The sequence below is a fragment of the Pocillopora verrucosa genome, chromosome 14 (genome assembly GCF_036669915.1).
Source record: "Pocillopora verrucosa isolate sample1 chromosome 14, ASM3666991v2, whole genome shotgun sequence".
Classification (NCBI taxonomy): domain Eukaryota; kingdom Metazoa; phylum Cnidaria; class Anthozoa; order Scleractinia; family Pocilloporidae; genus Pocillopora; species Pocillopora verrucosa.
In genome coordinates, this window is record NC_089325.1 from 5,229,710 (window position 1) to 5,256,094 (window position 26,385).

General features: G+C 36.3%; 3 protein-coding genes and 1 pseudogene across 6 annotated transcripts; 2 read left to right on the top strand and 2 right to left on the bottom strand.

Moving 5' to 3' along the window:
- LOC131771141 (uncharacterized) lies at positions 1–9,289 on the top strand. Of its 3 annotated transcripts, XM_066161060.1 has the most exons (7): positions 1–164; positions 1,015–1,057; positions 1,453–1,914; positions 3,667–3,957; positions 4,553–4,627; positions 4,880–4,957; positions 6,978–9,289. In XM_066161060.1, exons 3-7 carry the CDS (start codon positions 1,530–1,532, stop codon positions 7,133–7,135), a joined length of 987 nt encoding a protein of 328 aa, XP_066017157.1. In that variant the 5' UTR covers positions 1–164; positions 1,015–1,057; positions 1,453–1,529; the 3' UTR covers positions 7,136–9,289. The 3 variants fall into 3 exon arrangements, with proteins under 3 accessions (XP_066017157.1, XP_066017159.1, XP_066017158.1); XM_066161062.1 differs by lacking the exon at positions 4,880–4,957; XM_066161061.1 differs by lacking the exon at positions 1,015–1,057.
- Positions 9,290–10,229: 940 nt separating this feature from the next.
- On the bottom strand, positions 10,230–15,247 carry LOC131771900 (uncharacterized). 2 transcript variants are annotated; one of them, XM_066161544.1, is made up of 7 exons: positions 15,203–15,247; positions 14,937–15,065; positions 14,305–14,355; positions 13,576–13,905; positions 12,777–12,845; positions 12,400–12,453; positions 10,230–11,801 (listed from the first exon to the last, which is right to left on the bottom strand). In XM_066161544.1, the coding sequence occupies exons 2-7, from the start codon at positions 14,998–15,000 to the stop codon at positions 11,647–11,649; spliced, it is 723 nt and encodes a 240-aa protein (XP_066017641.1). In that variant the 5' UTR covers positions 15,001–15,065; positions 15,203–15,247; the 3' UTR covers positions 10,230–11,646. The 2 variants fall into 2 exon arrangements, with proteins under 2 accessions (XP_066017641.1, XP_066017640.1); XM_066161543.1 differs by lacking the exon at positions 15,203–15,247 and having other exon boundaries at positions 14,937–15,099.
- A 36-nt stretch (positions 15,248–15,283) lies between these two features.
- LOC136278158 (uncharacterized) lies at positions 15,284–16,509 on the top strand (annotated as a pseudogene).
- Positions 16,510–18,206: 1,697 nt separating this feature from the next.
- LOC136278159 (uncharacterized) lies at positions 18,207–24,767 on the bottom strand. The gene is made up of 8 exons (XM_066161545.1): positions 24,552–24,767; positions 22,679–22,797; positions 22,464–22,571; positions 21,945–22,004; positions 21,222–21,551; positions 20,613–20,681; positions 20,230–20,295; positions 18,207–19,647 (listed from the first exon to the last, which is right to left on the bottom strand). Exons 3-8 carry the CDS (start codon positions 22,561–22,563, stop codon positions 19,466–19,468), a joined length of 807 nt encoding a protein of 268 aa, XP_066017642.1. The 5' UTR covers positions 22,564–22,571; positions 22,679–22,797; positions 24,552–24,767; the 3' UTR covers positions 18,207–19,465.
- Between the last annotated feature and the right edge of the window lie 1,618 nt (positions 24,768–26,385).

Here is a 26,385-nt window from a genome sequence, read left to right on the forward strand (position 1 = left end):
GCTCGAACGAGGCCATGGACAAATCGACAGTCTAACATACCCTTATTCCCTCTTGTTCGCAATTTGGTGGTCTTGCCCTTGTCAAAATGCAAGTTTTCCCCCTTGGTATAATGAGAGCAGTGAAGAAAGCATAACGTTGCCTATCTCCCAGAGAATCCCATGACGTAAGTTATATCATAAAAACTTGTATCGTCTGCAGCACAAACAGTACCGCGCGCCAGGCGTGTTCGAACTCAGGCGGGAAGTACGCGCGGTATCCAAACAAATCGAAACGAAACGAAAGCTGCCGAATCCATGTGAGGATAGGTATAGATATGACTTCACAAACAAAGTGGTATCCGCGCAATAAGGGAGATGAAGCGTTTTGTTTCCATTTTCGTTATTCTTTCAGTTCTTGGAATTTGATATTTCCCACGGAACTTGCTCAAGAAAGTGCTTAATTATCTTTTCCGGAGAAGCTCGACCGACGTTGGCTATTTTCAACCTTGGTAGTCAAATATCTACGGCCATCTTGCTTTTATTTTATTTTTATTTTTAAAATAGATTCTGAGGGCCTTGAATGATTTAGTGGATCTATATATGACAAAGGTATCGAGTGCCTTTGCTTTTCTTTTACTCTTTGATTTTTTTTTCATCGAGGGTTCTCTTTAAATTTTCTCAGCTGAAAGAGTACAGGAAGGAGTGAAGGAATTGAGAAAGAAATGGGTGTGAGTGATAAAACTAAGTTGCGGTGGTGAGGGAAGAAAAATGTAATATTCTATTCTTTCGTTTGCCTGAACAAACTGAATTGCTTCCGTTTAGTTATTTAGATTTCAATGGTGTTTTCAAAGGTTTTTCGAAAAAAGAGTCGCTGAACGGCTTGCAAGAGAAACATTTCCCCCTTCGCACTCTAAATCCCAAACGTGCTAATTTTTTTGGACAATTATCAGGCCTGGTTACTGAGTTACTTTACCAACTGACACACGTCACGTGAATGTGTATGTGCGGCGAACAATCATGGGTCTTCCCTCTGAGATTGTCATAAGAATTTTTCTAATCCCTTTGGTTGCTGTGAGAGGTGAGGGAGCCTTGTTTTGTTGGTTATTTGCACGCTTCTTGTCTTAAGATGCAAAATCCAACCATTCCATTCCAAGCCTTGGGCATTACAGGTCCGAAATAGCTTGTACGATCGGAAGAAAATTTTACTCTTATACTTTCTGAACAGAAGCCAAACATCAACAGTATAACTTCTGATTGTTGTCCGAAGAACGGTTTCATAGTTTTTTGGGACAGTTTGAAGCCAGAATGTGTGTAGCGTGTGCTAATCGCCATGACTGAAAACATTCGATTACTTAGCACCTTCGCATGATAAACAGTATACTTCTTATTGTGATTTCCTGACTTGTTGAATTAAGCCACATTGTGTATCAACTGAAGGGAAGAATTTAACCATGTTTACAATTATGCTTGTAGGGGAGAGTGTGCTGAACCTAGATGGCAGTATTACCTTGCCGACTGAAAATATCACCGTATCTGAACACCAAAGTGACATGATCTTGACAGCTAACATCACCCTCCCAGATGATACCGCATCGGTCGGAAATGTCCTGGTGTACGTCTACACAGAAGATGATATTGGCGGTCGCCTCTTTTCTCACCCTGTGAATACTTCTGGCACCACTCAAGCCTCGCCAGAAGCGCAGATGGTGCGCAAATTTAAGTTAGAGACTGCCAATGTTACTCTAGCCTCTCAACTTACCAAAAACTCTACCACAAATCGGTTTAAAGTTCGAGCAGTGTTTAAAATTGCTCTGTCTTCTTCGACGCTTTACCTGCAGTCATTAATGATCAGAAAGATCCTTTTTGTTGTCACTTCTTACGGCAAAGATGATCATCAAAATGAAAAGCTGTATTTGATTTTTTACTCAAAATCAGGTGAGATTTACTTTTGTTTAGTTGTGTTCCATATTAAGTAAGCTCAGTCCCAAGTAGTGCACCCGTTGATAACTTATTTCTTCAGTTATAATATACATGAAAAAATTATGCACATTTGATTGGTTGGAAACGAGTGCATAATAACATAATTTTGAGTGCAATTTGGTGTTAATATGCACAAGTTAGTTTTCCAAAGACTACAAATTTCCTTGCCCTATGGGCTCATGCAATTTTGTTGTTGTGGAAAAATTTACTTGTGCTTATTAACACCAAATTGCACTCAAAATCATGTTGTTACCTAAAAGTATTTACTACTCTAATCTGCTTTTTCCCTGGAAAATGTTGATAATTAAGTGCAAAGTATTGTTAGTTAGGAACATCTAAAAAGGTCGAGTGTCAGGAAGCAGATACTGCTTCCCAAAATAAGTTAGTTTGGATTACTCATATATCATAATGTACAAAATCTTGATACTTTTCCACCAAAACTGAGTTTGTTGATTATTGTACCTTCCCCACTAGTATTAAGTAATGTATCATCATCATCTTGATTTTTAAACTTAGGAAATGTATGGAGAATATGCATACTGATGTTAGGGTGTAAAGGGTTAATTTGTCATTATATGTGACATTACTAGAATTGACAACAATTGATAGAGAAAGCAAACAAACAAACAAACAAAGATTAATGGCAAGGGAACCTACATATAATAAAAGCCATATACCTTTTGAGCTTTAAGAGGGACTAACATCTGATTTCTCCAAACAATATCAGCCCAAAATCACACATTAAAGTCACAAGAATAGAGGCAATGATCACTGACTAAAGTAGCTCTTGATTGTTAATCAAGTTCTCCTTATCTGCACCTTGGGAAATGTATGGATAACAGTATGTAGAATATGTATACTGATGTAAAGGTGTAGAACTTTGTAATGGGCCTTACACACCATAGCCTCTGTGGCTCAGTGGTAGAGCATCAGAACACGGAATCCTAAGGTCTGAGGTTTGATTGCTTATGGGAATTAACTCAAAATCTTTTCCTTGTTCCATGCTCATGACAAGACAAAAAAAAACATCTTTCTCTATTTCTTTACCAAATCCAAAACTTACCATCTTTCTTATTTTATTTACAAGATTATATAAGTATGACTGTCTTCTTGTTAAACTGTTTCTTTCAGAAGACTTTGAACATTCCCAGCTACCAATTTCTGGCGGCTCTCCCATGCACTTCCCACAGATTGTACTCCTTATGCTCTTTGTTTTGGTGTGGTTCTGGTAGCAAGTGACTGATATATTATGATGTTATAGATACCCACTCCCAGGGTCCTATGTGTGTGTGGTCCGTGAAAGATTTGTGTTAAATTAAGGTGGCTGGTAACAGTTTCCAGTAATTTTTTAAGACTTATGAGTTTGATGGATCATTATAACCATTCTATACCAGTTGACACCAAAATCATGGTATCAACAAACTGCCCAATCATCGGGGAACAAGTTGCTGTTAATTTCGTGGCACAATAGGTTACCATAGCAACAATATGGCCTGCTAAAAACACCCTTAATTTTAGCATTAAGCGCTTATAACTCAAAAATGAGCTTGGTGACCCCCATTTTTTATTATCGAATTGTAATTAACATGATAAGATGCAACTTTTTGCAAAGTTTAAAAAAATTATGCGGAGGGGGTTCAGAGCCACCTTAAATTTTCGAAATCTCTCTAATTCTCAACTAAATTGTAAGCATACTTTTTGTCACAGCTCCACCATCAGCACCAAGAAATCTTAAAACACAAACAGTATTTGATGATGCAGCAATTTATATCAAACTGAAATGGGATCCCCCATCAACAGATGGTGGCACAGAAATCAAGCGTTATGTTATTCAATATGTGGCTAAAGGTCTCTCGTGGAAGTCACCAAACGAAGCCGAAACTACAAGTACTGAGTATGGTGACCTGAGACTTCCAAATGGAAAGTACAGTGCTAGAGTCAGGGCCCAGAACAAGGCAGGCTTAGGACCCCCTTCAAATGAAGTGATTATAGATCTTGGTAAGTCTATGCTTTTGACCCTATATGGTGTATATCAGGGGTGATTCTGTAAGGAGTAATTTGATGCTGGTCACTCTCAGGGGTCAGAGTTAAAATGTTACATATATATATATATACACATACATATACATACATACATATATATATATATATATATATATATATATATATATATATATATATATATATAATATTTTTAATCTTTGACCCCAGAGAGTGACTAGCATCAAATTACTCCTAACAGAATCACCCCTGAATCACACATTAGGATCTCGTATTGATTATCAATAATCCAGACTTGGTTCTCATGGTCTCATTTTTTAAAATATTAATTGTTTACTTTTAGATCTGTAACCACTTTTTCCCATCAAACAAAGCAGTTGTACTGAAACAGTTTGACTCAATTCTGTAAATTAGAGCAGCTGCAAAGAATGATAGAGTTAAATAGTATAGTTAACAGGGGTTACTCTTTAAGGATAAAAGTCCTCTTTACTATCTGTTGTATGAACATCTGTATATTTAACTTAAAACCCCAAGAATTAATAATATTTTTCCTTGAATATTTCTGATCAATTTCTTTTATCCTGTTTCACAGAGACAACACTGTTAGTGAGGCCTACATCTCCAAGTGGTGACATTAACATTCTGTTGAGTAGCTTAACAACCTCAGGTAGAGTTTATTGCAAAATAATTATTAATCTAGTCATTATTTAGGTTAAATAGCGGGCCTGCTATCAGTACCCTTTAAATTAAGAAGTTCTGTTGGGTTCTCCTCAGTGAACTTGGAGTTTTATTTTAGTGAGAAGTTTTGAACACTTTATTTTACACTAGCTGTATGACAAGAATTATCCTACTTAGAATACCTACTCTTTTCCATGTGAGTGAAATTTTTTTTTTGTGAATGTTGTTTTTTTTCTAACAGTGGTTCCATCCCCAGTACACTCTACAGTAGCTCTTTCCTCTCCAGGTGTTCAAGAGACTGATAAGCCACCAGCTACAGGTATGGTAAAATTATCTAAAGTGGATTTAATTTCTATTACAACTTCTACCCAGTAAGAGAGATTATATAGTCATTAAATGCATTCCAGGTTTTCATTCAGGTTTACGACACTAACTTAGACAGAAGGGTCATGAAAATTGTTTATTGGGAAATTATCAACCCAAGAATTTTGAATAATGACAAACAAGAAACATGTGGTAGGCAGGGTGGCTTATCAGTGGTTCAGTATGATGAACTCTGGATTGAGAGGTCTGAGTTTGAGGTCTAATTGGTCATTGTGTTGTTTTCTTGGGCAATTTGCTCAAGAAGACTACACACTTTACTCTCATAGTATCTAATGTCTCCATCCAGGAGTATAAATGGGTACATTCAAACCTTGATTATCTAGACCTTGATAATCCAGATTTTTTAATTCACATTTTTCAATTATCTGGGACTCAAATAGAACATGATGTAAAGAAGCAATGTTGAGGCTATTTAATTAATGCTCTTCAAAGATTGATAGAATTAGCAATGTGCAAACATTGTAGCAGCTTGAAACAAACCAAGTTGTGTCAACATTTTAGATTGCAACATGTTGTAGGTAAGCTTTTGTCAATAACTTCATGAAAATTCTTCTCGAAGATGTTAACAATAATGAACAATGATTGAAATGATGTGTACTCAGTTTTGTTTTTGGCTCATCAATATTCATATTTTCAATTGCCTGGACTCTTGATTATACATCTCAGTCGTCACGAGTCGGAATAATCAAGGCTTAACTGCAATGGAATAATAACTTGCTGATAAAAATCTGGGGGGTTACATTCCAGTGGACCTTAATTTCTTCCTTTATTTTAAGTTATTGTGTAAAAGTGGGTAAACAACCCCATGAATGTATTACTAAGTTTTCATTTCATGTCATTTCTTATTTTTTGGAACAACTAACATAAATGAGGCCATCATTGCTGCTCCTATTGTGGCTGTAGCATTAGTCCTAATAGTCTCATTATTGTGCTGTTACTAGAAAAGGAAGGGCAGAAAAAATGATGCCACAAAGACTGCTGTGCAATCAGTGTCTAAAAACAGTGTAGAAAATACTTTGGGATCCTCTGTTTAGAGGAAATGTATTAACATAGAGCAGCTTCTCCATCTTGCTTTAACCCTTTAACTCCCGGATCAAATTTGTCATTCTCCTGACTGTCAACCATGCAATTCTCATAATGTTTGTTCAGAGAATTTAGTATTGGATCATCTTATTATCCCCAAATTCATATTTTACTTGATTGTCATCTCTTATCTGGTTGATATTGTAAGAAGAAATTCTGTCTTGGTCACTCATGGGAGTTAAAGCGTTAAGTGCATATATATTTTTCGGTAATTGTGAAGAAGAGCTCCCCAAAAAACCTGTCGGCCGACAGTCGACCGACAGTCTACCGACAGGTTAAGAAAAAAGAAAAATTGTGTTAACGTTTCACGGACAAGCTACCGACAAGCTACCGACAGGTTACCGACACATTACCAACAGTCGGCCGACTGTCGGCCGACTGTCGGCCGACAGGTAGCCTATATTTCAGGCAAAACCTGTCGGCCGACTGTCGGCCGACAGGTTTTTTGGGGAGCTCTTCTTCACAATTACCGCCAGGCCACCAACTACAGGTCTGGTAAAATTATGTTTAGTAGATTTAATGTTCATCACAACCTCTGACTAGAAGGGTAATGAGAATTGTTGACTGGGAAATTATCAACCCAAGAATTTGAATGATGACTCAAAAGAAACATGTGGGAGATGGGGTGGGGTATCAGTGTTAGTACATTGAACTCCAGGTTGAGAGGTCTGGGTTTGAAGCCTAATTGGTCATTGTGTTGTGTTCATGTGTAATTTAATTTATCCAATTAGGCTTGACTGTAATGGAATAATTTGTTACTAATAACTTTCTCCCCTATTTTAAAAGATTGTCTAAAAGTGTTTAAATAATCCTGAAAATAATCCCATGAACGTGTAACTAAGTTGTTTTTTCATGTCATTTCTTATTTTTAGGAACAGGCAACAGATATGAGGCTATCATATCTGTTCCCATTGTGGTTCTTGCTGTATTAATAGCATTACTGTCTTGGTGTTACTGCAAAAGAAGCAGAAGACAAAGTGATCCTGAAAACATTGCTGTGCAATTAGATTTTAGTGAGTCAACAGTGTAGAGCCTAAGGAAATTACTTCCCTTGTTTAGTGAGAAATGTATTTACATATAGCAGCTTCTCCATCTTGCCTTAAGTGCAAGTATGTGTTTCTGAATCAGAGAGGGTTGAGAAATTATTAGTATAATCTTTATTTAAGCACGAAACAATTCATCAGCAATTACATTAACTAAAACTATTTAAAAATTAAAACACTAACTAATAACTAAAAGCTGTTTGTGTTATAGAGTGGCATTGATCTTGCGTTTAAATAACCCCAGAGACTCTGTGTTCCTTATATCACATGGAAGACTATTCCATAATGTGGCTCCACTATAGCTAAAGCTTTTTCGATAATAGTTAGTGCGAGGTAGAGGAACATTGAGTTTATTTTCAGAGTCCCTGAGGTCATAAGCAGAGTTACGCCATCTAAACTTAGAATTAAGATATTCAGGAGCTAGCCCGTGCAGACATTTGAAAACCATGGTAACTCTATGAATTTCCTGCTGGCTTGTCAGATTTTTCCAACTTAAAAATTCAAGCAGCTTAGTTGCATCGGCATCATAGCTGGAAAATGTCAAAACACGGGCTGCTCTAATCTGTAATTTCTGCAGCTTATCTCGTAGCGTTATTCCACAGCTACCCCAGACAATGTCACAGTAATCAAAGTGAGGTTTTACTAAAGCTTGGTAAAGCAGATGTATTCAATACCTCAACCCTTTAACTCCTATGAGTGACCAAGACAGAATTTCTCCTTACATTACCAGTAAACTATCAACCAGGTAAGTGATGAGACTAAAGAAAAATATCAATTTGGGGATAGTTAGTTGATCCAATACTAAATTCTCTGAACTAACATTATAAGAATTGTATGGTTGACAATAAGGAGAATTACAAATTTGATCTTGGAGTTAAAGGGTTAACCAAGATACACTGTGAGGACTGTAATACATTGCAGGAACATGTTGCAGAGACAAATCCTCTTGAATTTTGTGCATAAAAGCAAGTGACACAAATTGAAACTGGTTTGCAATTGGATTTGAGCATTTCATGGAAGTTTTAAAATGAGCCATACATGGACCTCAAATTTTAAAGCTGTACAATTTGTTGCAGTGACTTCTTTAAGTGTCATGAAGGATTATACTTGCTTTATTTAACTTTCATTTATTTATAATAATTATTATAATGAATGGATGAATTATTGTACTTTGTATGAGTATTAGACTATGAAGCTTTGTTTTGTTGGTATGATAAAGATTTGAGTTTTTGAAACAATTCTTTTTCTTCAATTTGAATGGAATTAATGGAAAGTTTCAATTGGTTTGCTTGAAAAGTGAGAGTAAGGTTATGAATTAATTTTTGTTATTATTCAATTATGTGTTTCTGCAAAAATAAGCTATGAATATTAAGAATGCTTTTAAAAAGCTTCTAGAAAAATAGAGTTATTTAACATGAAAGAGTGATACAATTTAGTAATGATGATGATAATAACATTTTATTTATGTAGCATTATTTCTATTGCTATTCAATAGCGCTTTACAATAACTTGAAAGTCCCAACTGGCAGGAAGCAAACCAGGTGGTTATTTACACAGCACAGCCAAGGGGTTGAACTCAGGGCGACCAAAAACAAATGTAGTGAATGGCAAGGTGGAGGACTTAAAACTGGGACCACCAAATTACAAGTCCAGGGCCCTAACCACTTGGCCACACCACCTAAAATGTTTAACAACCAAATGGTTGTTAAAATTTTCCCTTTGCTAAATACACTATCCTAATTAGGATTAGAATAAAATATAATATGGTTTGGATTGAATAGGAAATTAAATTCTCTTTGTATGATTGCTACAGATTGGGAATATTTTAGGGAAAAAAATTTGTAAGGGCAGGAATGAAGTTAGTGAATTTATAGTGAAAATTTAAAGGGATAAAAAGGTCAGGAGAAACTGACCTTATCAACCTGTTTCAGTGCTATTGATAGCTGTAAGAAGGTTTTTTAGTTTTTCAGATGCATTAACCTTAAAATCATAACAAAATTCCTTCTTCACAAGGGATTTTTTGTTTTTTGGTCATGACACCTACTACAGGTAACCCTAGCTCATACAATGAGCCTAATATAGGTGATTCGTATGTAAAGGTAGGGTAAAGATGATGGATTTGTATGGGAATGGATTTAAAGCCTGATGATGTAGTTTTTAATAAAAAGTTTCTTACTTACATTTGTTCTTTTGCATTTTGTGAGTTTTCCACGCTGACTTACAGAGGTTTATGCACCAATCAGTTTACAGCTTCAACATCCACACCTCCAAACCCCCCTCCTCCCCCTTCTTTTCCATGCTCCCAGGAAGGACATTTGAACCTTGACTGGGTGGGGTGGGTAATTTAAAGCAGTGGGAAAACATGAGTTTTGATTCTAAATATGGAGGATTTTGAAGGTAAAGAGTCAGCTTTCGGGGTCATTTAAGCTCCAATTTTCTTTACCAAATCCTCAAAAGTTCAAATTTGCAGAGGGTTGCCCAGGAGAAAGGAGGGGGGATGTTTGAGCTTCTATTAGATCAACTTATTGGTAATTTTCTGCTCTCCTCTCTATGGAGGGCTTTTTGTGATGCAATGACCAGGAAACACATTGCAATCACATGAGGTACCATCTCATGTTTGGTTTTTAACAGTACTGTAACAAGAGTGCTTCTCTTTAGAATAGGACTGAAAAAAAACTGGCCAATTATTGGCTGAAGCTTGGACCTTTTGACCCAGAGTGTAGCAAGGTTATTCTGGGGCCTGGGTGAATCTTGCTATTTGATCAAAGAAATGAACATTTCTTACTTTTATTAAGATGACTTCTTCTTAATCAGATAGGGGTATCTTTGCACAACTTAGGAGAGAATTTAAATGCATACAGTCCTCTAAGCTCATAAGTGCTAGTCTCCCAACGGTTTGGAAGTAGGTTGGATAGGTAAGGACTTGACATGGAATAATTTCCAGAGCATTGGACATGAAAATAATGAATCTTACAGCCTGAGCAGGCAAGCCCTTCACTGGCTGATGAAAAACCACCCAGTGTCATCACCCCACCTCCCCCTAACCAGATTTATCTTTTCAGATCTTGAATGGGCTAAAAATTGATTAAAAATTACACAAAATATGCAAAGTTTATTATCCATTACAACTGCTTATCCTAATACCACAAACAAAATAGGAAAACATTTATTACATCATCACAACTACAATAATGTCTCCTGCTATAACAATACGACACATTTATCTCTACAGTTTACATCAAAAAAGCCATATTTGCTTACATCAAACTTAGTGCAAGAATACTGACTTCCATTCACCTGACAAAAAAGTTATTAAAATATAAAAATATGTCCTCATTGAAACAGTGCACAACAGTACTTACCAGTACTAACACCAGTTTATTCAAGCTTTATAAGAATCTTCCAGTCAATTAAAGTACAGTAGAACTCCATTAACTCAGAACATCCCACTAACCTTAACAAAATCTGATTTCCTCTGGATTTTACCCCATTTCTTCAGTCATTTATTATCAACAAACTTGAACTCAATAAACTTGAACTCTCGTTAACTCAAACTAATTTTACTTTCCCACATCTCAAATTTGCCCCATAATGACTGTTGATTGTGCAAGCTACAATGGGGTAGTCTCTCATGTAATAGCATAGGTTAATTATTAAGAAGACTACACCTAAGAAAGAAAAAAATTCAATCCAGCTTATCAATTATTTCAAAACAAGATAATTGAGATTCAACACCCAGCCCCAACAGCTTGTACTATTTTGTAAAATGCAACACAATCACTCAGTTGAAATAACTTTACCTTGGGTAGCCTTGTATTAATATTTTTGTTTATTTATTTATTTATTTATTTATTTATTTACTGACCTTATACAATTTTATTTACTTTATACTGCTGTATATTTCTTTTTTTTTTTAAAAAATGTAAAACAGAAAAACATAATAAAATATAAAAAATAATAAAAACAAAACAAAAAAGAAAAAAAAAACAAAAAAAAGAAAAAAACAAACATAAATAATAAATAAATTAATAATCTGGAAATACAATCCTTTGGGCTGATATAGAACAAGCCAATGCAACAAAATAATATGAATACTGCTTTAAAAGTAAAGGTACAATATATGACTCATCATTTTACAATTTGTAACACTGTACATATGATGATATTCTTAAATCCAAACCTTAAACAGCCTAAATTATTTTAATCTGCATTGCTTGCTGTGTCCAAATAACTTCAGTGGTAGGGATAAAGTTTCCTCCAATCCTACTGCCATGTCACACAAGAATTTATGATACAGAATATCCCTCCATAAATGATTTCTCAGAATTGTCTAGTGCAGACAAACATGTACACTTTACTTATAAATCTAGATGAAGTACCTATTAACAGGGGAATATTCACATTATATATCTTTGCACAGAAATGTGAAAATCCAGCTTCAACATGATACAAAATTACAATGACTTCAGTGCAGACAAAAATGAGAGAAATGGAGGGGTTAAACCATTTCTTTAGCAGTTCCTGTAGTTCCAGATTTTTTTCCCTTGCAATGTGAAAGATAACACCGATACGAAATCAATGCAATCAGAATGACAACAATGATTGTAGCAGAAATAGCCCATGCGATAACGGCATGATTTGTGTTATCTGCTCCTGCAAAAGAAGAAAAAGAAAGTTAAAGAATGACAAGTACAATTAATGATTAAAAGAAGTACCGGTAATGATTAAGATTTTATAAATGATTGTGTTCAACCTGGTTAACTTTTTTAGGATACATTAAGAGAGATTCACATTAGAGAAAAGCACTCCAGATGAACTTTCAGCTAAATTAATAAGCATTACATACATCATGCATGTGTTGATTAAAGGACTGAGTGAGTGACTGACAAATTGATAGATTTTTCAAATTAATAATTAAAAGCATAATTCATGAGAATTTCAAATATCTTTTGAACACAAGAACCCAAAATTTGACATGGTTTATGTCTACTTGAAAAAAAAAACTACTAACAGTACCCAAGTGCATATTAATTTAAGATATACATGTAGCTACCTCATGTTGTATAGTAGCTTAGTAGTAAACTAAGTGAAATTAAATGTGTGAATCAATTTGCTGATGCACTGAATTTAAATTTCAAACCCAATATGATGGAGCTTAAGCTTCACACTCCATCTTCTTTTTGTTAACCATTAGGTACCTAAATTTAATCCTTAATTTTTCATCCCAGCTGCATGAATGATGCCTTTTTACCTTGAGAACCTGTACTGGTTGTAACTGTTGTAGCCTGTGTTATCTTTGGTTTACCTGCAATAAGGAAAATGAGAAGTCTGTGGCATGCATGCTATAGTAAGTAAAAAAAGAAAGAGTCATACAAGCCTTATGAGATTCTGGCTGCAGTGAAACCTCGCACCAGTCAAGGCATTGAGTGGGATGAATCATAACTATATCATAATTATGTGACTCTTGTTGTCATTTTTATATTTAGAACAAATTAAAGCAAGAAAAACTGTATAATAAACAGTGTGCTAAATTTACCTCACAAAGAAAGTTTTTTCAGCAACTAAGACACTATTTGTAAGTTAATTATATTCTTCTAGAGTATTTCCTTATCACATACACCGTTTTACCTGAAGAAACCTGTTCTGTAGGGCCTGAGTCTGTCTTAACAGTTGTCACCTTTGTTGGCTCTGGCTTATCTGCAATGATGAAAAAGCAAGTTTGTGTCATCACTGTTTATACATAAAGTTACAATGTAGCTGTTCACCTTTTTAGTAAACAGATACAAAAGTTCAAGTTGGAAGTTATATGATTCTACCATATGAAAATGTCCAAACCTAAAGCAATGAAGGTTATTTTTAATAACACAAATTCCTTATCCTATATTCTAATTTTTTTCTTCACTGTGATATATGAGCCCCAATTTACTTGGTTGGACAATCACATTTCAGTTGCACAATCACTAAATTTAGCACAGCATTAATTTCTCAGGTCACTGTCAGGGCCACAGTCACCAAGCTTGCACAAACCTTAAATACCATTTTTGAGGTATTCAATAAATAGCTACATGCACCAAAGGATGCTCTTTAGATATGTACCCTTGGCTGACTGAGATATATGCACATCCTGAGGTATTTTATTTAAAACAATGCAAGAGGCAACCAGGATATTCTGAAATCAAGTAAATTAACCCATTAACTCCCAAGATCTGATTGTTAATTCTCCCCTCTAGCTGCTACACATTTTCTTGTAAATTGGTTATGAAAAATGTTAAATTGTAAATTGGTTATGAGAATTTGGTGTTCAATCAAGGTAACATCTTGTACCTGATATGTTCAAGTATTCTCACTACCTGTTTGCTGGATAATGTATGGATATTATGGGGAGAAGTTACATGTTAATCACTTCTAGGAGTTAAAGTGACTTCACCTTCAACAGTCAGTACAAAACTCTTCAACGGTTGGTCTGTAGTACAATTGTGGTTAGATCCTAGGCAGTAAGGATATAACTTGTAATAGCCCTCCATTAACTTGGTTACCGCTCTTAGGGTGATATTTAGTGTGTTATCTCCTGAATGTCTAAGAAGGTAATTTTCTTTGCACTCAGGCACCTCAATGTAACAAGTTCCACTACCATCTTCTCCTTTTGAGAGCTTGATCAGGCGCAGTAAAGGAAAGCCTTTACCGAGGTATGTGTATGCAGCCTGTTGATTGTTAACTGAGACGTTGACCATTATGGTCTTTGTTCCACCTACAGGAACTGTTGAAGAAAAAAGTATATCCAAATAAAATGTCATATTTATCATACACTTATACACTTCTTGAAAACCTAGGCAACTAAAAAGGATATTGAAACCTATGTTGTTATTTTAACCTCAGTTTGTACCCAAACATTAGAAGCTGCCTTTAAGTTGTTAGAGAATGAGTTAGTAACTTACCATTAGCTATAGGTCTAGAACAGGGTGGGAAATTTAGGCTTTCGACACTGTCAGCAGAGTCACTGGGAGTTTAATTCTACGTCAAAAGTGACTCCCTCTTTAGGCCTTGTTTTGGTTGATAATGTCCTTGTGAATGCAATGAGGGACTGATGTTTAAGAGCCAAAAACATGCAAGTCAGTCAATAGGAAAACTATAAACAGAAATATATTTTTTCACTTGCCATAGTAATTTGCAACACTCGGGTTAATAGCTCGTCCACATGTTGGTGCAGCTGTAAATTAAATGAAATATTGTGATTCCGGGGTCACTTGCAGTAAAAAGTATTTTCACTTTTTCAAGAAGTCTTAAAATCCGGCCCTTTGAAGAGTTGCCATGATGTAGCCTTCTTTCAAGATCCTATTGTTCCGCTTTTGAGCTTCTAGTTATAAACCACAGGATTATGGCAATAAATTAGATTGTACCCTGCCTATCAGTCAAAGAGACAACCCCGTTATGGAAGATAGCACTTCGTCTAATGTGCAAACAAAGGTAACGTGTTCCATTGCGCAGGCCCAATCGTGAAAAAAGAATCTACAATCACGTGACAGGAAATGCGAGCATTTACTGCGGTCGACCGAAACAATACATTGGCGAAACGGTTCGTTGGCCTCATTCATGTCGCACCGATTTCAAAGCTTAAATGAAGCGAAATCATAATTAATTGAATCGATCTTTTTAGTCAGGATGGGCGTTGGTCCTGTCCAGTTTCGTGACTCTGCGATAATGATTAATGAGTCAGCAAAATTAGAAGACCACGCGGGTTTGTTCCTCACACGAAACGCCGAAACTAGCATGTGTTTTTGTTACACCCACCTCCATTCATGAGGATCATCCAAAATACAAGGCAAAACGTCATCTTGGGTGTGTATTGGTCCATGACAGTCTGTGACTCACACAAATGAATAAAGGGGGCAGGCTTCTGGAGAATTCGTGGTGCTGCTTCTGTAGGAGAGTATAACAGGTAGTTAAGTATCATCAATTGAGTTCATAACGTAAATTAGCCACCGTAAAGAGTTCTAATGGAGAAGTTCCGAGCGTTAGCCCTTCGTCAGAGCGAAACGTGTATTACCCCTACTCACAGCAAATCGTTCAGAAAGTTATGAGACCGCTTTGCTCGACTCGATGATGGCGGACAGCGCGAGAGTCCTGGATGGAGTTGCATGAAAACGAGGTCAGAAACGCCAAGCCATCACGTCGCATTTCACTTCAAACATTTCGACTGTGTAAGTCAGACATCGCTCACGGAAAATGATATACCTGGCGCTTCTCTTCTTGGAAGAAAATCTGAGGAGTTAAAAATCTCAGAGCTTAAATTTTTTCTGAAAAGTCGTGGAGACGCGGGAAAAGGATTGAAGACAAGAGCAGAACTGGTGAAGCGAGTGAATCACTACAGAAGAACAACCAAAGGTAAACAGGTGGTGGATTCAGATCCTCACAAAATATACAGCTGTAGAGAGGAAAAGCAAGGCATGAGTTCTGAGCCTGACACTGAAAGTAATAAATCAGTACAGTTTCCCAGCTCTGGATGTGGAACTTCACTTGAAAAGGTGCCTATGTTCACGCGGCTCCAATTTTGAAGTCTGGAAAAGCTATCGCCAATGTGGAACATCACACCTTTCCGACCACATTAGTAAAGGCAAGGCGTTTGTTAGACGACGAATATCTTGAAGATATTGACTGATTCAGGTACTTTTTCTTAAAAGGGAAGTGTTGCCACAGTTTCAGGAAAAGCGACCTTCATCATAATCTGAGAATTGCCCTAGGTATCTTGTCTGGAGTTGTGGTGAATGCCTCTTGTTCGTGTGTGGCAGGAAAAGTTGGATTCTGTAACCACGTATTGGCGATGATATGCGAGGTAGCTTTATTTTCTTCTACTAACTCTAAAGATCTGAGTGAGGAACAGGATCAACAGTCCTCCGTGGCTTGTACTTCTCAACTCTAGCAGTGGCACAAAAAGGGTGGGGGAAAGAACATTGTACCTCAGCCAGTGATGGAAGTATAAGTGAGGAAAATAAAGGATACTGCATCCACTTTACGGTATGATATCAAACCTATGGTGCATGATGCCAGAATGAAAAATACGCATAACCAGGCTATGGAACAAAATCTTCAAGAGCAACTGAGAAAAATTGGTTTGCATTAGGCCTCTCTCAAATGGAGAATGTACAGACTGATAAGGCAGGAGTTGGACATGTGGAAACAAAGCTTGGCAAATTTCAAGTTGGCAGTTCCTTATCATGACAAGTTCCACTAAGAGTCACAGTTTGAGGCCACTGTTTCTATTAACTGCATTTCAAGACTCAATCAAGTAAATAACCAGGCCTTAAGTTATCCCAGGTTTTTTCTCAGGGACATTGACAGAATTCAACAGAAGAACACCTGCTAAGGTACTGCCCTATGGACTTGTGGAGTCAAAAGAATGTCCAACTTTAGTGCTACCCTGGATGCACAAGTAGTTGACTTTGGCTGTGTTGATTACTTTGGGATAGCAGAAGTAAAATGCCTGTATACCAAATATCATGTCATACCCCTTGATGCTTGCACAGATGTAAAGTTCTTCATGGAACAGACAGGTGCTTCTGAGTGTAAATTGAAGGAGAAACCACCCCTACTATACCCATGTCTAGGGACATATGGCAGGAGCAAGGAGGTGTGACTTTATTTTTTTTTTACCAGGAAAGGCATTTATGTCCAATATATAGCATTCTTATTACTTTGAACATTTCATTACATTTGCTTCTACAAAGCTTTTCAGTGGAAATTGTCAGGCAAATAACAACAGTGATTGTGAAGTATTGTGCACAGTTACAGCTGGTTGACTCTGTAATCTACAGTTCTCCAGCAAAATCCATTTAGTTCTAACATCTCAGGTTGTATTTTTCAAACAGAATTGGTAATACCATGCTTCTATATTCATATATTCTTAACTGTCGCAAATTTATTTCTTGACTAGGAATTAATACCTTACATCAATAAATTCTTACTGTTATTGTAGTTTTAATTTGTTGTGGGTTGAAATTTTCCAACCAGTTTGATTTTTGTTCTCCTTTGTTTCAAAGTATGCTGAAGAATACAAAGGAAAATTAAAACCAAAATGGTTTACAATTTACACCCAAAGATAATTTAAACACAACATAAACAACATAGTTGACATGGTCTATACAAATACAAAAGATGTCTCTCAATTACAATAAATAGTTGGAACAGTGGGGAAAATATTGTCGTTATCTTAATGCCCAATTTATAGTCCCTTACAGTCTAGGGAGAGAAGAGATTTGTTGGCAATTTATGGAATAAACAATTAATTAATGCTTCACTTGAGTATGATAGTCACATTGATATTATGTTAGATTGTGCATTACAACAGAATGCACACACTGCCCACATCTGGTTTACAATTCCCATTTGATATAGTGGAACAACTCTGTCCCAGATTTGAAAATTCTTAGAGGGTAATTTAGTGTTAACTGAGTTGATTCCATCACTCTGACGAAAGGCTAACGCTCGAAACATCAGCTTTTTTACCCTTTGCGGTGCCTAATTTACATTTTCAACTCAATTCTTAACACTAAATAACCTGCTATACTCTCCCACTGATGCAGCACCAGTTTCTTTAGAAACTTACCCCTTTATTCATTTGAAAATTCTTAATCTTGTTGATGACACATTTTACATGTATCCTTAAACTTGCAATTTCCTGTTTTTTTAGCACATCTTCTGCAGCCACATATGAAGATGTTCCAAGAAAGGGTGGCAAGTTTAAACTAACTCCCAAAGGCAACAAATCCTGAATTGTGAATCCCTTATCTGCCATAACGGAGTCTTGTCATCAAATGGTAGATTTAAAAATCCACTCCTTCTGACAATTTCTCGATCAGAGATTGAACCTGTATACAGTTGAATTTGAATGTCACTGCTCCACCAGGAGAAGTACCAATCAAACCCTTTCAAAGTTGTGTGATTTCTGTATGCACTGAAAAGTTCTCTATTCAATGGCAAGCTGCTTGGTATTTGACATTTAACCTCAGTACAGTCAACTATGACTTGAGTACATTTTGTACTTTACTTTAAAAGATTCAGACAGTCAATTACTTTTCTGCTGGGCCAAATGTTTATTTAACTTCCATAATTGACCAAGAAAGATTTTCTCCTTACAATATCAATACAATAACAAACAGAAAAGTGATGAGAATAAAGAAAAAGATCAATTTGGGAATAATTAGTTGACCTAAAACTAACTTCTCTGAACAAACATTGTAAGAATTGTATGGTTGACAATAAGGAGAAGTAAAAATTTGATCTGGGAGTTAAAGGGTTTAATATCCAATCTTGAAGAACAAAATTGAACCTACATTCTAAATATTCTACTAACTGTAGATGCTGATACATTAAATAATTGAGCTAGATGGTCCTTTAGGAATCCTTGCCTTAGTCTACACATGACCATAAACAATTCATCAAGGGCCCTTAAAGATCTAGCTCTCCCCTTTGTTGTTATTAGAATGGCCTAAAATGATCTTAAGTTATCTCTAAAATAACCTAAAACAACCTTGAGTGATGTGCTCAATGATCTAAAATGACAAAAGAAAACCTTAAACACATGCATCCCAAGCTCACAGAAAACCTCGACAGACATGCAAGATATGAGTTAGTTCTCTTCATTTAACACGTAAAATGTTCATATTTTGAAATATTTTTGTAACTTGACCATATTTTGTTCCCCATATTGTTCCTTATCATGTGTTCAAATTCTTAACAGGATCCTCTTGCATCACACAATGCAAGACACTTTCATGGAGTGAACTGTTTGCTTTTTGTTGAGACGCAAGTGTTACATTTGCAGCAACTGACACAAAATTCAAGCAAGGCATCGCTTTGGGCATATGCCTACCAAGGTGTTTGGGGCTAGTTTCTGGTTTGCAATCACAAAAACCAAAGTGATGGTTAACAACCAAGTAGCTCAAAAACGACCTTAAACTGAAATAATAATACAATGAATTCCCATTAATCAAAGTGAAAACTTTTGAAATTTAAGATAAAAGCATGTAAAAACAAATCTAACTTAATTACAACTCAAATTGTAATGAAAACATAAAAGGCAACAAAGAAAACTGCCTTAATTAAAAGATTCCTGCAAACAGTCAATAGCTTAAGTGTTCTCAAACTAAAAGGTGGGCGTTCACTCATAGATGTTAAGTGTGATTTTTATGGGCTACTTATCACAAGGTACACAGTACAAAAGAATTTCAAGTACCTTTGTGTAAGCAAAATAAAAGAATAAACTCACATATACATTTCCCATGAAAGGAAAAACTTATTATCTCTACACCCAGACAAGACATTCAATGTGAACAGTTTACTAAGGATGAGTCAGTCTGTCTTCTAGTACATGCATTCTGACACAATCTTAATATGCGCACCCTGAGATGAGGTTGCACATAAACAACCACTGAAAATATAATCAGGATGGCAACTATGATTGTAACAAAAACAGCCCCAATGATGACTTCATGATCTGTGTTTCCTGTACTCACAAAAGAAAAAAAGAGGAAAATTAAAGAATGAAAAGTACAATTAATGATTTAGAAAAAGTAAAAAATTAAGATTTTATAGGTTATTGTGTGTTCAACTTGGTTAACTTATTAGGATACATTTACGGAGATTCACATGAAAGTAATGCATTCCAGATGAACTTTGAGCTAAATTAATGAGCATTACATACTTCATGCATGTGTTGATTAACGGACTGACCGAGTGACTGACAAACTGATAGATTTTCCAATTTAAAAGCTTCATCCATGAGACTTTTAAATATCTTGAAAACAAGAGCCCAAAATTTGACATGCTTTATGTCTATTTAAAAAAAAATATAGTACTTGAGTGTATATTAATTTATGATATACATGTAGTCACCTCATGTTTTACAGCAGCTTAGTAGTAAACTAAGTGAAACTACATGTGCGAATTGATTTTCCGATGGACTGAATTAATTTTATACCCAATATAATGGGGCTTAAGCTTCACACTCCATCTTCTTGTTACCCATTAGATACCTAAATTTAATCATTAATTTTTCATTCCAGTAGCTTAAACGATGCCTTTTTACCTTCAGAAACTGGTTCCTTGGAGCCTGAACCTGTAATGGTTGAGGCCTGTGTAGCATTTGGTTTTCCTGCAATTATGAAAATGGGAAGTCTGTAGCATGCATTCTAATTAAGTAAAAAAAAGGAAAAAGAGTCACACAAGCTTTATGAGAGTCTTACTGCAGTGAAACCTACAGTCAGTCAAGGCATTGAGTGGAATGAATTCATATTTATATTATAATTATGTGACTTTTGTTGTCATTTTACATTTAGAGCAAATTAAAGAAAGAAAAACTGCATAATTAACAGCTTACCAATTTGTCTCACAGAAAAAGCTTTCATGGTTAAGACACTAAGTTAATTATTATTCTGCTCGAGCATTTCCTCATAACATACACCTTTTTACCTGAAGAAACCTGTTCTGTGGGGCTTGAGTCTGTCTCAACAGTTGTCACCTTTGTTGGCTCTAGCTTATCTGCAATGATAAAAAAGCATCCCTCAATTAAACTCTGCCTTAATTTCTCAGGCCACTGTCTGGGTCACACTTACAGAGCTCATAAATACCATTTTGAAGTATTCAATAAATAGCTACATGCAGACAATTATTATTCTGCTCAAGCATTTCCTCATTAGATACTCTACCATACAAAATTGTCCTAAAACCTAAAGCAATGAAAAGTAATTTTTATAACATAAATTCCTTATTCTTCTTATGAATATATTTTTTTCTTCCCTGCTGTATATGAGCCACAGTTTATTTGGTTGTACAATCACATTAGTTGCACAATCACTCAATTTAATTCAGCCCTAATTTCTCAGGCCATTGCCAGGGCCACACTTACAGAGCTCATAAATACAATTTTGAAGTATTCGATTAATAGTTTTATGCAGACAAGGATGCTCTTTAGATATGTACCCTAGGCTGACTGAGATAGAAACAAATCCTGAGGTACTTTATTTACAACAATGCAAGAGGCAATCAGAATATTCTGAAATCAAGTAAATTAAAGTTTACCTGTAATAATCAGCTTGAAACTCTTCAATAGTTGGTCTGTTGTACAATGGTGGTAAAATCCTACGCAGTACAGATATAACCTGTAAAAGCCCTCCATTAGCTTGGTTACCTCTTTTATTGTGATAGTAATAGTTTTATGTCCTGAATGTCTCAGACCATAGTTTTCTTTGCACTCAGGCACCTCATGGTAACAGGTTCCACTACCAACTTCTCCTTTACGAAGCTTGATCAGGCGAATAACAGGGGAGCCTTTGCCAAGGTAAAGGTAGTTAGACTTTTGAATTTTAAACGATATGTTCACCGTCATGTTCAGTGTTTCACCTACAGGAACTGTAGAAAAAACCAAATAAAATGTAATATTTGTCATACACTTAAACACTTTTTGAGACCCTGAGTGACTGAAAAGGATATTGAAGCACATACTGTTATTTTAACCTTGGCACATACCCAAACACAATTAGAAGCTGCCTTGAAGTTGTTAGAAAATGAGTTACTAACTTACTATTAGCTGTAGGTTAAGAACAGGGGTGGGAAATTTGGGCTTTTGACCTTTCAGTAGTCACCATGAGTTTCTATTAATTCTGAGTCACAAGTGATTCTCTTAGGGTCTTTTTTTTTCTAATAATGTCCCTATGAATGCATCGAAGGACTGATGTTTAAGAGCCAAAAACATGCAAATCAGTAAATAGGTAAATTATAAACAGGAATGTAGGTTTCACTTGCCACTAAAAATTTCAACCCTTGGATTGATAGCACCTCCAGTTCCTCCGCATGTAGGTGCAGCTGTAAATTAAATGAAATAGTGGTTCGAAGGTCAATTGACATAAAAAGTATTTGCGCTTTTTAAAAGTCTTAAAATCCGGCCCTTTGGAGAGTTGTCATGATGGAAGCTTCTTTGAAAGATCCTACCGTTCCGTTTTTGAGCCGCTAGTCATAAACCATAGGGTTGTGGCAATAAAATAGATTGCACTGCCTACACTATCAGGGTGTCGTCCACTCTGTGAAAGGATAACACTCCGATCGTAGATCTGTGTTGAACAAGGGTAACGTGTTTCACTGCGCATGCCCAGTTGTACGTCATAAGTGAAGCGAAACGAAAGCGAAATGATATAATTCCACAATCACATGACAGAATGATAGGTAATATATTGCGGGCGATTAAAACTTCAAAGGCATTGGAAATATGTCTTGTAGGCCTCGTGCACCGATTTCAAAGCTTTACCGAAGTGAAATCATGATTACCTGAAACGATTTTTTTCCTTAGGATGGGCGTACTAGTTGTCGATCTTGTATAGTTTCGTGCTCTGCGATGACGTATCCACATCAGCTTTTTAGCTGCCATTTATCGACCTACGTGACAAATAAAGTACGATGAGCGAGTAGGCAAAGTAACAAGATCGTGAGGGATTGTTCCACACAGAAACACCAAAAATAGAGCGCTTCTTTGTTACACCTACCTCCGTCCATAAATAACATCCAAAATAAAAGAAGAGAAAACGTGATCTTAGGCGTATAGTCATCCATAAATGGAGAGGTTCCGAGAGTTAGCCCTTCGTCTGAGTGAGACTCGTACCGTCTGTTTACACAGAAAGATAACATTCTGAATAAGTTTTGGTATGTACTTTAACCTTGTCTGTTTTATCTCGCTGTCTCATTGGTTGATCGGGACAATGCCGAGGTGCCGAGGGTGGTGGTTTACGCACAGATTTCTGGGATCGTCAGGGGGCAAACATTGCAACTCACTAAAAGGAAATGTCTGGCGAAAGGTTGTTCCGACGTCGAGACAAACGATTTTAGCGAGAGATTTTCTCTTTTTCGCCGCTCTTTTATCAGAAATTGATTTGGGTAATGCTGATACAAAGGAAGGCGTAAGTTTTTGTTTGATAAACCATGTAATATGTAGTAAAATCTACCGATTAACTTGTCTCCATGCGTAAGGTTTATTGTGAATTCGACATCGCGTAATAGTCTCGAAATTTTGAAAACATAACTACAAATCGCCAAGGAATAACTCAACTGAGCTGTTCCAGTTTTTTGTACTTGTGTTAAGTCTCAGTACTTCCAGCGTTTTTCTTGGCTTGGTAATACAAAAGAGCGCTAGAATAGTTGCTTGAGAATTAAATATTATTGCGGTACATTAAAGTGATGAATCACCTACACTGCTTCTTTGTTTTGAAGAATGAATACGAACGAATCAGTGTTGATAATTGGCTCAAAGCTGAACCCTTTCTTCTGTGACGATGAGTGATACAAATCGGTTCCTTTAGGAGTGATGCACAACCGGTGATATGTCTACAGTTTCTGCCGGAGTTCCCGTGATCTTGCTTTTCTTGATAAGATCCTTCAAGGAGTTCGAGAAGAAAAGTTGCAGCTCAAAGACCTTTGGATTTTTCTCAAACAAATTATCACTTGAGCGAGGGATTTCCTCATGTTTTCCATCGCTTATTTCATCCTTTCGGAGAGCAACAGCTCGGTAAAAATATTTTCCATCTCCGTGGACAACGACTTCTCTCCTTAATAGAGGTATATTTTCAAACGTCGTAATTTGTTCATTAAATACGTTAACAAGCATGAAAACAGGCAGTTCATATATAAATACAACTGAAAAGACTTAAATGAGTTATTTCCTAGCGATTCCTTGCTAGTTTTGTAATATTTCGAGACAATTTCACAATAGACCTTACGCAAGGAGAGAAGTTTTTCAGTGTTTTTTATAACATATTTCGTGGTAATTCCAACAAAAACTTACACTACCCTCGTATTAACATATCTTTATCCATGTATTATAAAACTGCGGCGAGAAAGCATTAATCTCTCGCAAAAATCGCTTTTTGGACGTCAAAACAACCTCTCGACACACGTTCATTTATAGCGAGTTACAATGTTTGCCCGTGGCGATCTCAGAACTCTTTGCTCAAACGCAAGGATCCGATTACTGGCAACTCATTCCAAATTTGTGGTTACCGGAGTGAAACACCTATGCTCACATGCGAATTCAAATTAGCGCACACGAACGGTCAAAGTGGGGCCTATTTACGTATCGCTACCTTGCTTGGGAACCCCTTGAAACGGCTTTGGAAACCATTATGCATCCTAAGCGCAATTTTGGGTCGAAAAAGAGTTTGAATGTAGTCACTTTTAAATGAAGAAAAGCTATAAGAAAGTCAAAGTTTAGTGTTCCAGTTCGATTTGCCGCCTAGCAATTAATTGATACAACGCTCTTATCCGAACACGTGCAGAGGTTTTTTTCTCCAGGCCAAGACGAATCTCATATTTTGAGAACCAAACAAAGATCAAAAAGTGCGACTGAAGCGCAAGTTAAAAGCTTACCATGAGAGAACAGCGACGCTGCTCCATGCGAGAGGGCAGCTCGTCTCAGCACTGTTGACCTGGCAAGCTTTGCCTTTGGGGCAGATGTGTGTCACTCCTTTCTGCGAAGAAGAGGTTTGCAGCAGATGCGTCAAATGCAGTCTGAAGTCTGCAATTCCTATGCGAAAACCATATTAACATAGTTCACGCAGGTGATAGATCACTTCACCACTCGGAAGTTTGGAAGGTGAGTTGAAGATTTATGGAGCAAAATCTCCTCCAGTCACCTTTTCAATTACGGTGGCCAGTAAGAACAAACCAGAGTCACAAAAGCTACAACACAAACTTAAAACAGAATCACAAAAGCCGCAACACTAACACAAAACTCTAACAACACAGACACAAACTTAAAACAAAATCACAAGGTTTTGGGTTTTTGTTAGTGTTGCAGATTTTGTTATTTTCTTTTAAGTTTGTGTTTGTGTTACAGAGTTTTGTGTTAGTGTTTCAGATTTTGTGATTCTGTTTTAAGTTTGTGGTTGTGTTGTAGGTTTTGTGACTGTTTTGTTCTTACCAGCCATCATAGGAACCCGATTTCATCTGAACTCTGGCTGTTAGGCATTTTCATTTGTAAGTCTGTTGTCTTGTGGTTTAATTTCAGAGTAATCCTTTTTTTTTTTCTAACATCTGTATATATCATCTTTACACAATTACTTAACTTGATGAAGTTTTTCTCAACTTCAATATGTATTATGTCAGTAAAACCTGCCTCATTTTTATACAGAGGAAAAAGCGAAAGCGGTGAGCATAATTTTTTCTTGCAAGCATACAGTCATGTAATTTGCTCTACACTCAGAACGAAGTAAAGTTCATTTTTGGCAATTTTGATAGAATTGGCTGATTTAAGGGGTGTGTGATTTGTAGTCACCTGATTCACCTAGGGTATTATATGCTCATAGGATGGAGGATTCCTGCCATATCAGTTTGGTGAGTGTGTATGGACTACACCTCACAACATGGATCATGGATATGTGCGTGATATTATAGCTGTTGGTTTGCATGGTAAGTAACTAACAGCAGCACAATATGTAACTATATTTTGTGAGAGGTTACCAATCTACAATCAGTAGTCATGCTTTTTACCTGTACTAATATCAATATTAGTACAATGTTGTGGTTACCTCTTCCAGGAGGGTCTTTGTTTCTTTTGTAATTGGTTTTAAAGTTCTGATTATTTTAGAGTGAAAGTGCTGTAACAAGTAAGTTACTGAGGATAACTGATACCTTACCTGTAACACAGATAGGGGCTGTTATATTGTAGAAGTTGGTATTTTTGGGGTGTCTTTTGTTTTCATGAAAGGAATACTGACCACTGATAAGCTATCACTGCTTTCAACATGGACAGGAATCAAAAGACAAATATTATGGAAGAATAAAAGTATGGACACACTATGGTGTACATGGCAGCAACATCCCATTAAAATCAAGTGTTGCGAGCATGAACCAGAAGCCAAAACATAGAGTATCTTTAAAGTCAATATGTCAGGCACTGCAGAGGCAGTGGTCCCACCTGCTTCCAAGGTTTATGTAAGTATTCATTCAGTAATTTTTGTTTTATCTTATGCTCATGAATGTAATCTTTTTTTCTTAATTAGACAAGTTTTAAACTGGTTCCAATCTTCATTCTAAGAACAAATCCACAAAGCTGGATGACAGCCCAGTCTTCGGTGGAGGCTGCAAGCATGAAGTGCCACTGAAGTTTTTCAGCTTAAAGAGAGGAGAAGGGTATGTATGGGCAAAAGAAAATTTATACTAAAACTACTATTTACATTATTGGTTGGCTATTGTTAAGGGA

Bases quoted from the DNA above. Each gene is read 5' to 3' on its own strand.
- LOC131771141 (XM_066161060.1), top strand. From the start codon at position 1,530: ATGATCTTGACAGCTAACATCACCCTCCCAGATGATACCGCATCGGTC. The intron at 4,628-4,879 runs GTAGAGTTTATT...TTTTTCTAACAG, and splicing joins GAGTAGCTTAACAACCTCAG to TGGTTCCATCCCCAGTACAC. The intron at 4,958-6,977 runs GTATGGTAAAAT...TCTTATTTTTAG, and splicing joins TGATAAGCCACCAGCTACAG to GAACAGGCAACAGATATGAG.
- LOC131771900 (XM_066161543.1), bottom strand. From the start codon at position 15,099: ATGATACTTAACTACCTGTTATACTCTCCTACAGAAGCAGCACCACGA. The intron at 14,356-14,936 runs GTGGGTGTAACA...TTTAATTTACAG, and splicing joins GATGATCCTCATGAATGGAG to CTGCACCAACATGTGGACGA. The intron at 13,906-14,304 runs GCAAGTGAAAAA...TTTCTTCAACAG, and splicing joins GAGTGTTGCAAATTACTATG to TTCCTGTAGGTGGAACAAAG.
- LOC136278159 (XM_066161545.1), bottom strand. From the start codon at position 22,563: ATGGCAGCTAAAAAGCTGATGTGGATACGTCATCGCAGAGCACGAAAC. The intron at 22,005-22,463 runs GTAATCATGATT...TTTAATTTACAG, and splicing joins AAGGAAAAAAATCGTTTCAG to CTGCACCTACATGCGGAGGA. The intron at 19,648-20,229 runs GTAAAAAGGCAT...TTGTGAGTACAG, and splicing joins CAAGGAACCAGTTTCTGAAG to GAAACACAGATCATGAAGTC.